The sequence below is a fragment of the Acomys russatus genome, chromosome 17 (assembly GCF_903995435.1).
Source record: "Acomys russatus chromosome 17, mAcoRus1.1, whole genome shotgun sequence".
NCBI lineage: Eukaryota > Metazoa > Chordata > Mammalia > Rodentia > Muridae > Acomys > Acomys russatus.
In genome coordinates this window covers 44,414,483-44,429,274 of record NC_067153.1, presented here as the reverse complement: position 1 = coordinate 44,429,274, position 14,792 = coordinate 44,414,483, and the positions used below count along the sequence as shown (strand labels likewise).

The 14,792-nt window shown below is 41.7% G+C and overlaps 1 protein-coding gene across 2 annotated transcripts in view; it reads right to left on the bottom strand.

The window, feature by feature from the left end:
- Positions 1 to 14,792, bottom strand: part of Ep300 (E1A binding protein p300) — a 69,657-nt gene that overhangs the window by 31,552 nt on the left and 23,313 nt on the right. The window contains exons 3-12 of one of the 2 annotated variants that reach the window (XM_051160041.1): positions 14,374 to 14,550; positions 13,004 to 13,042; positions 12,781 to 12,925; positions 11,807 to 11,920; positions 11,389 to 11,634; positions 8,312 to 8,405; positions 7,471 to 7,608; positions 4,420 to 4,537; positions 2,716 to 2,890; positions 968 to 1,045 (exon numbers count right to left, since the gene is read on the bottom strand). In XM_051160041.1, coding sequence (XP_051015998.1) covers positions 968 to 1,045; positions 2,716 to 2,890; positions 4,420 to 4,537; positions 7,471 to 7,608; positions 8,312 to 8,405; positions 11,389 to 11,634; positions 11,807 to 11,920; positions 12,781 to 12,925; positions 13,004 to 13,042; positions 14,374 to 14,550 — 1,324 coding nt within the window. Of the gene's footprint in view, positions 1 to 967; positions 1,046 to 2,715; positions 2,891 to 4,419; positions 4,538 to 7,470; positions 7,609 to 8,311; positions 8,406 to 11,388; positions 11,635 to 11,806; positions 11,921 to 12,780; positions 13,043 to 14,373; positions 14,551 to 14,792 lie in introns of both variants that reach the window. The other variant, XM_051160039.1, reaches the window with a different exon arrangement.

Below are 14,792 nucleotides of genomic sequence, written 5' to 3'. Positions count from 1 at the left end.
TAACAGAGTATCAAGTCTCTTCTTGGTAACCTGCTATCCTTCCTCTGAGTGCCACCAGGTCTCCCCCTCCAGGGGATACAGTCCGGCTGTTTTACTTTTCAAGACAGCATTTCTCTGTATATTCCTGGCTGTCCTAGACTGGCTTTGTAGACCTGGCTAGCCTCAAACTCGCAGAGATCCTCTCCCTACCTGAGCGCTGGGATTACAAGCATGCACCATAGTGTTCAGCTAGGAAATATATGATTCTGTTCATTTTCTCAGGACCTACAAAGTAGTACTGAAACTCAATCAATTTGTTTCAGTCATAGAACTGAGCAAGGGCAGGTATCTATCTATCTATCCATCCATCTTCACCATGTAGCCCTGGCTGTCCTGGAATTTCAACGTGCTAAACTGTTTTGTGATTTTAAATTTTTCAAAGAGTCTCACTCTGCCAGTTTTTCTAACTCAGATAAGTTTTCCTTTTACCTTTTCCTTCTGCATACTCACCCATAACTTAAGCATGAATTCAGCCTTGAACTCATAGAGGGCCACCTGCCCCAGCCTCCCAAATGTTCACACTCTACTAACTAGTAAACTGGTAATGGTATTACTATTTTAGCTATTTTTTGAAGTGGGATTCCAACGTGTAGTTCTACCTCGTCTAGAATTTCACCACGTAGATCAGGCAGACTTTGAACTCACAAGTGTGCCATCCACCTGCCTCTGACTCCAGAATGCTGGGAATAAAGGTGAGCTCCTCCATATTTAGAAATTAAGTGGTTTTAAATACATGTTTGTTTATTGTGATGTAACCTGGACCTGTCAGGCAACCTGCCTCCTCATTTATCCTTCCTTAATGGAGTTCCAATAGAAGAGATCTTTAAATTTCTTGCTGTTGAATTAAATCAGGAATTAAGGCAACAAGTGTCTTCTGTTCTACAACAAGGACTGTTAAAATCAACCCTGTATTTTTTTCAAAATTTACCAGGTTGAGGAGTTATCCGAGGCATCATCTGGTTTGGCACACTGCCACGGATCATAGCTGGATCAGGTAGAGGACCATCTGGAGTTAAAGACAGAAGGAGTTAAATATCCTTTTGTTTCCTAAAAACCACAAAATCCCATCAAGTATTATTAAATAGCAAAGTATCTCTAACCTCAATCTCAGAGAAGAAAGGTGTTAACTGTGTAAGAACCGTGAAGCAACAGCATCCATATTACACTACAGCATTCATTTATGCATCTTAAAAGTTAAAATAAGACTAAAATGTGTAACTTTCTTATCTTGCTCTAGTTGAACACTTTCTATAGGACACACAGAACAGTGTTGTGGGGCTAGTAAGTCAGCTCTGTAAATAAAGATACTTGGCTTTTGAACCTTGCAGTCTGAGTCTGATACCGAAGATCCACTGTGTGGAAGTAGAGAAGTGATTCTTGGAAATTGTCCTCCTACCTGTATGGTTGCTATGGCACTCTGTTCAAGCACACCAGTTTCTATAATAGAAACCATTTGTGTTCTTCCGGGTAAGGTGGACTGCAATTTCTAACCTAGCACATGGAAAGCTAAAAGAAGTATTGTTATGAGTTCAAGTTCACTCTGGGACTTGTCTCTGGGAGCCTGTCTCACAAACAAACAAACAAACCAGCAAGTACCTGCTTGCAGAGCTTCCAGTACACAGACATGCCAGCTTTTCTAACTCAGATAAGTTTTTCTTCTGTATACTTGCCTCCCAAGAGCTGGGACTAAAGGCGTGCACCACCACCGTCTGGCTTACTTGCCCAAAACATGTCTAAAGTATGCTTTCCCAGGGCACTTTGGATTTCCACACTCACTTGCTGAAGCTCTTTCCTGACCTTTTGGCCATGTCTTTGCTTGTTGACCTCCAATGCAAAAGCCACAGCTTTCTTCATTATTCTGTTCTATCCTGTGTGTTCCTCAACACAACAAATACTGATATTCCCTACTATTATCCTTACCATGTAATTTAAGCAACTTGTGCTATCTTTACAACTATTATCTCATTCTGCATTTTTCTACTCAGAATCTGGAAGTAATAATATCCAGGAATGAAATAAGCAATACATAACAGTCTTAGATATATTATAAACTTCAAAAATCAAGAGTGGTGTTAAGTACATCAGGAGCAGTGAGTGGGAAGGGTCTTTTCTTAAAAGTATTTTTAATTTGATTTTCTGTATGTATGACTCTTCTAAATATTTTGGGTTGTTTCCCCCCTAAAACAATACAAAATAAAACTTTCTTTACGTGCAAATAAACTTCTTTGATAAAAAGTAAGAAAAAAAACAATGGTGTTAAATGAGGAGTGGAAGCTGTTAATCCATGTTATGTCTTAACAGTTGTCGTGGTCACAGCAAGAAAACACTAAGGCACCCACCCTGTCTCAAAACACTAAAATGAACAAACAAAAACAAAAACAAACAAAAAACCCAATAATAACAAAAAGCAATTAGTATTAAAGTTTCTAGTAAGCCCTGAATCTAGTTGGGTTACCAAAATCTACTGGGCGCCTGTCAATACAAGACATTAGGCTGCTGGAGAAGCCAGCGAAGACATGTAGGCTGCCCCTCACTATTTGAAAGGTTCTTTGAGGCAGTAAAAATAATAAGACTATCAAGTTATGCAATCGTTATACCCTGAAAGCCATATTCTTCCAATCATTTTTAAAACGGTATATTATTTTCCTCATATTAATTCTAACAAAAAGTACTTACTAGTAGTCATTCCTGGCTGTTGCTGTCCCATGTTAGGCCCAGTATTCATAGGAACCTGAACAATGCCAGAAGTATTTGGTAGCATGTTTTGTTTCTGTAGTCTTGTCCTCCGTTTCTCTTCCAGTTCTTTCTGGATCTTATATATCTTCTCAGCAAGGAGGTGGTAATATTCCGCCTTGAAAAGTTTTTAAGTAAAAAAGAGTCAAAAACAGGAATTAAATAACAGAAAAATGATCTAGGCTCAAACATCTTTTCTTTATTATTTTTGTTTTTTTCAAGACAGGATTTCTCTGTTTAACAGCCCTGGCTGTCCTGGAACTTGCTCCGCAGACCAGGTTGGCCTGGAACTCACAGAAATTTGCCTGCCTCTACCTCCCAAGCCTGGTTCAAATATTGGTTTCATTCAAAGAGGAGGCAAGAACTAAAGCTGGCTGTAGAAGAAGAGGCTGGCGGGTCTCTGAGTTCCAAGCCAGCCTTTTCTACAGAGCAAGTTGTAAGACAGCCAGAGCTACAGAGAGAAACCCTGTCTTGAAAAGAAAAACAAACCAAAACAAACACACACAAAACCAAAAAAACACAAAAACCAAAAGTTGGCTGGACTCAAATGTATCTAAGGTCATTAATAAATACACTCATAATAGCAATGACACATGACTAGTAATTTTACTATGAATAAAACTTCTGGAAATATATTTATAAAATAGAAGCTGGCAATTTATAAGGTAGAAAAATAATAGCCAACATTTTAATGCCAAATTAAACATGTTCAACTTGATGCAGAGAAAATACTGCTTCACATAAAACCTGAAAAAATTGATTCATCACATTGTATAGAAGATGGCACAGAACTATTAACTATAGCTGCTTGTCAAGGTATAAGTCCCACATGAATATAATGTGTCATGAGAAAAGGTCAGCTGTGCATAGTAGCCCACGCTTTTAATCCCAGCATTAGGGAGTCAAAGACAGGCAGATCTGAATGTGAGTCCAGCCTCGCCTACAGTTAGTTCTGGAGCAGCTAGGGAAGACTAGAAGAGAAGGGGGGAAAGGAGGAGCAGGAAGGCAGAGAGAAAGAATGAGAATCTTAAAAGGGTAGGATGCTGGACGTGGTGGAGCACGCCTTTAACCCCAACATCAGAAGGCAGAAGCAGGTGCATCTTTATGAGTTTGAGACCGACTGGTCTATAAAGCAAGTTTCAGGACAGCCAGGCCTATTACACAGAGAAACCCTGCCTCAAAAGAAAAAAACAAAACAAAACAAAAAAACACGTAACATAATTGACATACACTTAAAGACATTGTTTTGTTGGCCAAGATTAGTTGTACCACATGAAATCCTAGCACATAGGAAGATCAAGAGTTCATGGCCAGCTTCCACCACAGTTTGAGACCAGCAAGTTTTACTTCGGGCTTTGTCTCAAAGAAATAAACTCCTTTTCTTTTTAATTTACAACTTTTCAGGACTAGGAAGATGGGTGAGTAAAGCTAAAGAGAATCTTCCTAGAAAAACCAGCATTGCTTGTCATGTTATGTATGCTTTTGTCTTTCTGAGATACGTCCTCACTATGCAGTTTCCAACTCATGAAGATCTGCAAACCTTTGCCGCCAGAGTACTGGGATGAAAAGTATGCATCACCACACCATACCAAGACAATTTAAAATTCAAAAGACCCACTTCAAAAAAGAGAAAAACTTCATGCTCACTCTGTTGTTTGCAGATTCATACATGTCCCCTTCTACTTTACGAGCATATGCAACAAGGTTTTCCATCCGTCGGTCTTTTAAAGCAGCAGGATCCGGAGTAGGAAATATGGCTTGAACACTAGAATACAAAGCAGCACCACTGTAGTGACACGCCAGCATGTGAACATATTTACAGAAACACAGAACACTGTGATGTTTGCCCAAACCAGTATTTATATGGTTCACTCGTAAAACACTTTTAGACAGGTGGTGGTGGCCTACAATTTTAATCCCAGAGGCAGGTGGGTATTGGATTTTGAGGCCAGACTGGCCTATAGCGAGAATTCCATGCTAGCCAGGGATACATAGAGAAACCCTGAGTGAAACAAAACAGAAGAACAAACAAAAAACCCTTTTTGGAAGTTGTTCATTTCATCTCATCTTTATTTTGTTTGTTTTATCTGAACATATGTGAAATGCCATGTGTGCGCAGTGTATACAGAGGCCAGAAGACCAGAAGAGTGATTTATATACGCCAGGACTGAAATTACAGACAGCTGCAACCTGCCACGTGGGTGAGCTGGGTTAGACCCAGATCCTTGGCATAGTAGACAGTGCTCTTAAGTTTTTGTTTTGGTTTTGGTTTTTTCAGACAGGGTTTCTCTGTGTAGCCGTGGCCATCCTGGACTCACTTTGTAGACCAGGCTGGCGTGCTCTTAAGTTTTTGTTTGTTTGGTTGGTTTTTAAATTATTTTTGAAACTGGGTTTCTCTGTGTAGCTCTGGCTGTCCTGGACTCACACTGGCCTAGAACTCAGAGATCCATTTGGCTCTGCCTCCTGTGTGCTGGGATTAAAGGCCTGTACTATCACACCTGGTCCCCAGCTAGTGCTCTTAAACAAAACATCTCAAGACCAAAATTTACCAACAGGATGATATATACCTAGTTTTTCTTTTCTTTGGAGACAGGGTTTCTCTGAATAGCCCTGGCTATCCTTGAACTCTAAGTACACCAGCTTGGCTGGCATTAAAATCAGTGATCGGCCTGCCTCTACTACCCTGCTCTAGAATAAATGGCACAGGCCACCACAACTATAAAACATTTTTTAAAAGATTGATATATTACAATTATTAAACAATAATCACTAAGAGTAACATCATAATGATCTAGACAGCTAGAGCGACTGCTTACTGATTGAGACTTTCAGAAGAATCAGCTTTGGTTCTCAGCTCTGGCATCTAGTAGATCAAACACCCTCTCGCACTCATACCCACACATAGCATAAATTCACATAAAACATACATATGAATAAAATTAACTACTTGCTGGTCTTTGTAATTTTACATGTAAAAATTTATATGGTGCCACATAAACAAAGAAAACCTGAATCCACCCCCCGACCCCCCGACAGAGTTTTTCTGTGTAGCCTTGGCTGTCCTGGACTAGCTTTGTGGACCAGGCTGGCCTTGAACTCACAGCAATCTGCTTGCCTCTGTCTCCCGAGGGCTGGAATTAAAGGCATGCACCACCTAGCTTGGCATGAAAACCTGATTTTTTTCTTCCAGTATCATGAGCCTTTATTTAGACATTTCTGATCTTCTGAGTTTATTTGGCTTATTAAAACAAAACCCAGTAAGTACTCAAAAATTTTAAGAACTTATAAAGGAGCAAGAGTCAAAAACTTTGTTAAAGTTGAGTATGGTGGCCACCACCTTTAATCTTAGTCCTCAGAAGATAGAAGCAGGAAGATTTCTAAGTTCAAGGCCAGTCTGGTCTACATATCCAGGTCAAAGACAGCTAAGACTACAAAGAGACCCTATTTCAAAATACAAAGAAACAGGACCCACTATAGCAAAACCCTGTAAAATATGTGACAACAGTTTTTTGGTTTCGTTTGGTTTTTCCAGACAGGGTTTCTGTGTAGCCTTGAGTGTCCTGGAACTTCCTTTGTAGGCTATGGTGGCCTCCAAATCAAGTATCAGCCTGCCTAAGCCTCCCAAGTGCTGGAATTAAAGGTGCCTGCCACCACACACTGCTGACTTATTCCGTTTTTAAAATGTTTTTGAGAACTTACTTAAGTTTATACACACCTGTGCAGGAGCCTTGCATTCCTCCCTCCATAATACTGCACCTAGTTCATGCAGGGGAGGGGGGCACTCAAACCAGGGGCTCAGGCACCTAGGCAAGTACTCTACCAAATGAGCAACACTGCTAGACCCAAAAGGTCAACCATTTTTATTCAACTTGTCTAATTTGTTGTTCCCGTGTGCAGTGAACAGGAGTGATGTGAATGCGGGAGTACAGCTTCAAGAGTCAGTGTTTCCCTTTGCACTGTATGAGCCCAGGGATGGAGTTGGCAGCAAGAGCCTTTACCTACGGAGCCATCAGATGAACCCCAGACAAACCAAGCGCGCGTTAAGGGAGGAAGTGGCAGACAGACTCTGAGTTCAAGCCTGGTATACACAGGGAGTCAAGGACAGCCAAGGCTACATAGAGAAACCTTGTCTCGAAAAACCAGAAAGAAACAGAACAAAAATTTAATGATTCATAAACTAGGCACAACAATTTATTTGTTAATGATGAGAGACTTGTAAAATAACATTAAGAAGGCAGAAAAGAAGGAAGCTGAGACTACAGATTTAAGAAGCTGGGCATGGTGACACAGGCACACAACAACAGAAGTGCAAGGAGGAGGGAGATCAGGAGTCAGGTTACTCAGGGTACATAGAGCCCCTCTTTTGGCTTGCATCCTCCCATCCCAAAACAAGCAAAAACACATGAAAAGTAAATTATAGGCAGATCATCAGCCTGGCTACATATACAAAAGTAGTAATATGGCTTTGGTGGCAACATGCCCAGCATCTGGGAGGCACTATTGACTGGATAATTTTTTGGTTTGCTGACACAGGGAGCAATTCTCTGTGTAGGTTTTACATGTCCTGGAAAACTGTTCTGTACACCAGGCTGGCCTCAAACTCAAGAGATTTATCTGCCTGCCTCAGGCTCCAAGTACTGGTATTAAAGACAGGCCCTAGCACCACAATCAGCAAACACACTTCGTCACCTTACTTACAGTTTATGAACAAGGTGGTTTCGAAGATCCTGAGTAATATCTTCATGCCATTGTTTCCGAATTCCAGTACTAGATGGCTGAGCTGCTGTTGGCAAAGGACCCAGGGAAGCCACAGTGGCATTTTCACTCATCATTGGGCTTTTAAAATGAGAGATAAAATAGCTTTAGTGAAGAAGTAATGGAGAAAGACTTGGCTTAACTAGAGCTAACAGTAATTACAGCCATGAGCGGTGACTGAGTCTACTTAAGGCATGTGTATGAGACTTACTACATGTTGTGTGTGTACACACACTTCAGTATAGAATACTGTTACATTTTCTTATGAATGATTAGGATGAATTCTTATATTTAAAAAGCCAAGTCTGTAGAGGCAGGCGGGATCACTGTGAGTTTGAGGCCAGCCTGGTCTACAAAGCAAGTCCACGACAGCAAAGGCTACCCAGAGAAACCTTGTCTCAAAAAACCAACAAAACAAAACAAAACAAAGAACAAAAAACAAACAAACAAACAAAAAAAAAAAACAGAAAAAAAGCCAAGTCTGTCAGTAGGCTGTTGCCCTGTGGACACACCTCACCTCTTAAAGAAACATATGTTTTGAAACCTTCATATACGTGCACAATACATGGGGATGGTACCATTATTTAAGAATGGGATGGAGCTGCAACTCCCTACTTCTCTGGGAGGGAATAGATTAACTCAGGTAAGTGACACAAATGTCAAGTAAGGCTATGCATGGACAACCAGCTCGATCCTTCCCTAAAAGCTAGCAGCAAATCCACAAAATTAAACAAAGTATTCAAGGAATTCTTAAGCATCTGAAGGGACTCAGGCACAAACTTACTTTTGAGAATTTATGGCTGAATGCAACATGGAGTCAGAAAGAAGATTCGGCGTCTGAACCCCCACACCTCCATTTACACCCATAGTACTAGCACCTGAGGCGAAACACAGCAAAGTAACAGAACAAATAAATAAAACAGCCACCATACAATAAATACCATAAACCAAGTGAAGAAAAATAACAAATGAGGAAAAATCAGCACATATTATTAGCGATGCAATTAACAACACATAGACTTAACACATGAAGTTACCTCACAAACCATTAAGAAAAAAGAGGCACAAGAACGGGAAGCCTCAACTGGTAAAGTGCTGCTTCATAAGCACAAGGACCAGAGCCCAGATCTGGAGCCCACACAGAAACATGGATGTGCAGTGCTCAGACATCACCGTAGTGCCAAACCTAGGTCAGGCCACCTAGGCAATGAGTGCGTTCCAGTCTAATAAAAACACCGCCCCCCCGCCCCCCGCAAAAAAAAGGGCAGAGTAAAAAAGGAAGACATAGACCTTGTCTCAAAGGGGGATTGGACTGACAGTTAGATATGGTGGCATATCTTTAGTCCCTGAATTTAGAAAGCAGAGGCAAGGTCCAGGCATTGTTTTGCACAGCCTGGTCTCCAATGAATACAGGATAGCCAGGGCTCTGTTCTGTCTTGAAAAAAACAAAACAAAAGAAAAGGTACAGGCAAGCACATTTCTGAAAAGTCAAACCTCAGCTTGGTCTACCTCAGTGAGTTCCAGGACAGTCAGAGCTACCCAATGAGACCCTGTCATTTAAAACAAAACAAAACAATAAAGGATAAAAGGCTGGGTATGGTGGTAGTGCACATCTGTAACCCCAGCACTCAGGGAGGAGGACACAAAGAGTCTGTTCGAAGCCAGCCTGGTCTACAAAGTGAGTCCAGGACAGGGAAGGCTAGATAGAGAAGCCCTGTCTCCAAAAAACAAATAAACAAAACGAGCTGGAAAGACGGCTCAGATGTAAAAAGCACCTGCTGGTCTTGAAGAGAATCTGGGCTCAGTCCCCAACATCTACATTACTCCTCACAGCAATACACAAACTCCAGCCCCAAGAATCCAATAACCTCTTCTAATCTCAGAATGTCTGTGATACAGATATAGTAAGGCAGAAAAATACAAATCTAAGTAAATATTAAAATGCAAGAATATGACTGGAGAGCACAATCTGTACACAAAGTGCTTGCCATGCATGAGGTCCCTGTGAGCTCAGACCCCAAGCACCTATGATATGTACTTGTAATCTCAGTGATGGGAAGGGAAAAAACAGTCCCCTGGGGGCTCTGTGGCTGTCAGCAGAGCAGAGAGGGCGTGCTCACGGTCCCGGCGATCAACCCTATCTGGGAAAATGAGGTAGGGCTGGAGATGTGGCTCAGTGTGAAACACATGCAGCTCCCCTAGTCCAGTACACACAACCACCTGTGTTCTAAGTCAAGACTCAACAGTTCTGACATCCTAGAACACTTGTACACACACACACACACACACACACACACACACACACAGAGAGAGAGAGAGAGAGAGAGAGAGAGAGAGAGAGAGAGAGAGAGAGAGAGAGAGAGAGAGAGAGAGAGAGAGAGACAGAGAGAGAGAGTGCACGCGGAGGTCATTCGGGCACTGACTACTCTACACTAGGACCTGGGTTTGATTGCCAGCACCCACATAGTGGTTCCCAACATCTGAACTTCAGGTCCAAGGTACTGCCACCCCATTTCTGGCCTCTGTATGCATGTGGTACAGTGACATACAATCAAGAAAAACATACGCATAAATAAATTACAATGAAAATGAAGAGGATCAGCGGTTGGCATCCAGCAAGGTGGCACAGCCTTTAATTCCTAAGCTGGGGAGACAGAGGGAGTTGCCTCCTGAGATCCCACTGTGAGCTGTAAAACCTGCCTCTTGTTTGGGGTGGTTAGCTGCTAACACATACCTTTAATGCAAAAACTTTCTGTTTATTGCAAACAGGTGATTAAAGCTTTCTGTACATAGGATTTAATAATGTCAACATTAGGTCAATGGGAGGTGGAGGCAGCAGATGGATGTGAGTTCAAAGCCAGCCCGGTCTAGAGTGGGTTCCAGGACAGCCAGAGCTCTTACACAGAGAAATTCTGTCACAAACACACACACACACACACACACACACACACACACACGGTCAAGAAGCAGAGCAAGACTTTTGAGTTGAAGAGTGTGGTGGTGGGCTTTTAGCTTTAGCTCGTTGCCTTTTTGGGCTTTGAGCTGGCAACACTTTTGCCTTGTGGACTGAGGGAGTGAGGGAGTGAGGGAGTGAGGGAATGAGTGAGTGAGTGTGTGTGTGTGTGTGTGTATGTGTGTGTGTGTGTGTGTGTTTGAGGCCTGCCTCTGCCTCCCAGAGTGTTGGTATTAAAGGCATGTGCCACTAAGCCAAGATTGGCCTTGAGTTTTTTTGGCTTTTTCCTCCTGGGCTGTCAGCTGAGCTGGTGAGCCTTCTGGGCCTTTTCCATCAGTATGTGAGCTGAGTAGGAAGGTCAGCTGGGTGCTTACTCTGCCTCTCTGAGCTAGTGGGTTTTTACCCCAGCACCTGGCTCGTGAGACTTTATTAGTAAAATACAAAGGTCGGTGCATGCATTTAATTCCAGCACTCTAAATTCAAGGCCAGCCTGGTCTACAAAAGTGAGTCCAGGACAGCCAAAGCTACACAGAGAAGAAACCCTGTGGGTAAAGGGTCCACGAGACACACAGGGTTAGAGAACTACAAAGGACACTGACACTCAACTATGAAGAGGAAGGAGAGAGGAAGGAGGAGGAGGCAGTCAATGATATCCGTATCAAGCATTGGCAGTAATTGCTTTTAGCATTTGGATTTAAAGAGTATTCTTCAGGCTAAAATTTAAAAATATCTCAATTCTAAAAATCATTTACTTAAAAAAGAGACAGAGACAGAGACAGGAGAGGTAGGTAAAGAGAGATAACGGAGGAGGAAGAGGGAAAAAGGAAGCATACCTAAAATCAGATTAATAGTGATTTATATATGACATTCACACATTTAATCACCTCTGGAGTGACAGACACACTTACTCATGTTGTTCATGGGCCGCATGCCTTGGGGAGACTGGCCAGACTGCTGACTTTGTTGATTCTTTGCTTGTACCTGGGGCTGTGATGGAATCTGGTTTACTTGATATGGTAGACCAAGAGCAGCATAGGCTCGCTCTATGGAGCTGGGGTCAATCTGACTAACAGTGCTTAGGCTAGGGGTAGACTGTTGACCCACGCCCAGAGAGCTAGGGTTTCCAAGTACAACTGGTGCTCCAGACAAAATTGCTAGAGAAGATAAGAGACACAGAATTAAAATACTCAAAAAATGAAAACAAAGCCAAAGACCAGTTTTCACTGGTCTTTTCAGAGTCAAACAGTCTGTCAAATACTCTGTCAAAGGGCACTAGTATGCTTCTCAAAACACTTGGGTATAAATCAGCAAGATTTAATCACTTACACTGTTGATTTCGCTTATCCCCAGCATTTTTTAGTGGAAGACACACAGGACAATCATGCCTTGTGCAATTCTTCCAGTGTGAAATGATTTGTCGAGAAGATGCACAATGTGCCACTAAAACAAAACAAAACAAAAAAGTAAGGTTTTTTTTGTGTTTTTTGTAAACAGGAATGATAGCCAACCTAACAATTTAACAATAACATATGTGGCGCCTCTTAAATAAAGAAATTCCAAGCTCTAGTGCAGAACACATGCCTATGCAACAGTGATGCTACACATAAAAGTATTCAATGGTGTAAAACTGTACCATGTTGGGTATTTGGCCACATGGCTATGACTAAACCTTTCTGAGTAGTGATATGCTGGAACTAATCAATCAACAAATTATCACAAAATAGAAGCCTCTCTTTCTCTCCTACCATAACTTACTTAAGATATTTGTTGCTATTGTTGTTATATAACAACTGTCTTCATAATTTCCCAAAGAAAATACAACCAATATTCTTTTACAGAAGTGAATAAATATACATTATCTTGACAATAGCTTTTAAAGGTATTATGACAGGTATCCGAGTAGTGTTCAAGTTGTAAAGATAGTCAGTCGGTAAAGGGCTAGGTGTGCAGCCTTGAGGACCCCCGTCCAGTACCCATAAAATAATGTCAAGCATGTATACCCCAACATTTGACGGCTGGTGATGATGGATCCCCAGAACAAACTGGCAGTGACATCAGGCAAATTTAGGGCTAGAAAGATGATTCAGCAGTAGAATGCTCATCTACGAGGTTCACTCTCCAGAACAACACATACAAGCAAATTTACACCAAGAAATTGTATTTTACTCATCTGGAATGCACCAGAATATCAAAGGGGGGGGGGGGATTTATATATTTTGATATCAGAACATGTCTGTGCCCATAATGTCATAAACACAATCAAGGTTCTAAATAAAAATAGCACCCTAAAAGCTACTCACCTTGACAGGACTTGCCGGACTGGCAATGTGTCATGTGGTTGAGAACATTTTTCATGGTGCGACAGTGGGGAAGGTTGCACTGCCTCACTTCACCGTTGGCTTGCTCCCGGCGCTGGCACTTGTGAGCATGTAAAAGGAGAACAAGCTGCTGCTGAATAAGCTTGCGCTTCTCTGGATCAGCTGTATGTGCTCCAGAACCCATCCCTGGCGCAACTGAACTCACCAGGCCTGACTGCTGGACCGATGGGCTAGGCTGTTGTCCCTAAAAGATGTAACAAAGATACAGTGTCACATTGTGCCATCTTTTAATAAAGACAAGGTATTTTCAATTTAAACCCTTGTTGATGACCTACTATATGCCAAACTTTATTTGGACGGAAAGTATTCAATAGATACATGATAGCTCCTATTATTAAAAAGCTTAACGAAGAAAATAAATTATAATACTTCTCAGTAATAATCAAAAATATATTTTAGACACAGAAAACTAAACCAAAACAAAGAACAATTAAACTCCATATTCTCAATGTTGGAAGCTCAGAAGCAAAGACCCAGAATTCAAGGCCAGTCTTCTATTCAGCACGTTTAAAGCCAGCCTGTTACACAGGGAAGCTGGAGAGATGCCCCAGCTTGGTTAAAAGCACTTGCTCACTCTTCCCGAGACTTGAATTAAATTCATAGCATACATATCCAGAGCTCAAAGACTCCTGTAACTCCAGGTCTAGGGGATCCGAGACCCTCCTTCTAGCCTACTTGGGCACATGCGTTCAAAACACGCACTCTCTCGTTCTTTCTTTCAAATAAGAAGAAAACTTAAAACAAAAAACAAGTGTTGGAATTAAAGACATGTGTGCCACCATGTCCAGCAAAAAGGTTTTTTATACCTGGGGGGAGGGAGGGGATGGTAACTTTTCCCAGTAAATGTTTTTCCTTAGGATGAGGACATATTCTGTTTGTTTTTATATATTTAAACATTAAAGGACGTTTTGAAATATAGGCACACAACACAAATACAAAATAAAGCCAGGCTCGGTGATGCATGCCTTTAATTCCAGCACTCAGGAGGCAGATCGCTGTGACTTTGAGGCCAGCCTGGTCTACAAAGTGAATCCAGGACAGCCAAGGCTACACAGGGATACCCTGTCCCAAAAAACCAAAAACAAAACAAAATGCAAAATAAAGCAAAAGAAAAATAAAACTACTCTAATGTTTTTCGGGTGTCTCTGTGTAGCCTTGGGTTAAACGTCAGGCTAATGCTCACAAAATGGCTCAATAGGTAATGCTAATGACCTAAGTTCAAGGTTCACGTTAGAAGGAAACCAACTCAGCAAACTGACTTCTGACAGCCACATGTTCACCATGGCATGTTTGCACACACGTATTCTACACATACATAAATAAATGTTAAGAGTCAGACGGAGGTGGAACATGCAGTTTAATGTCAGTGCAAAGCAATTGGATCTTTGTGAGTTCAAGACCAGCCTGGTTTACAGAGGTAGTTCCAGGATAGCAAGGGCTATCTCTAAAAGCAAAATGAAATGGGTAGGGGGTGGGGACGGCAGCGAGGAGGAGAAGACAAGAAAAAGTACTCACCATGTTGGGCATTCCCCCACCAGAAACTGCCTTTTTGTCCATTGCAAATGGAGATAAGCTATTTGGTAGTACAGTCTTTGTCTGAATTTGGAGACCAAGGCCACTCGCGCCAATCTGCTGCCCAGGACTCTGTGAGTACGGTGAACCATAAGGAGTAGGGTTGCTCATCATTCCCATCTGTGTAAAATTAGGAAACAAAACGTCACTCTCCATATCGCTAAGACATCACTATGCCCATACTTCATGTTCTATATTAGAAAACCATTTTAAATAAAATCCTTTGATTATATTAGAAAACATACTGAAGGGCCCATCAAGACAGCTTAGCAGGTAAAAGTGCTTCCTGCAAAATCCTACCAACCTGAATTTGGCCCCCTACACTCACAAACGTGAAAGGAGAGAGCTGACCCCACAGGGCT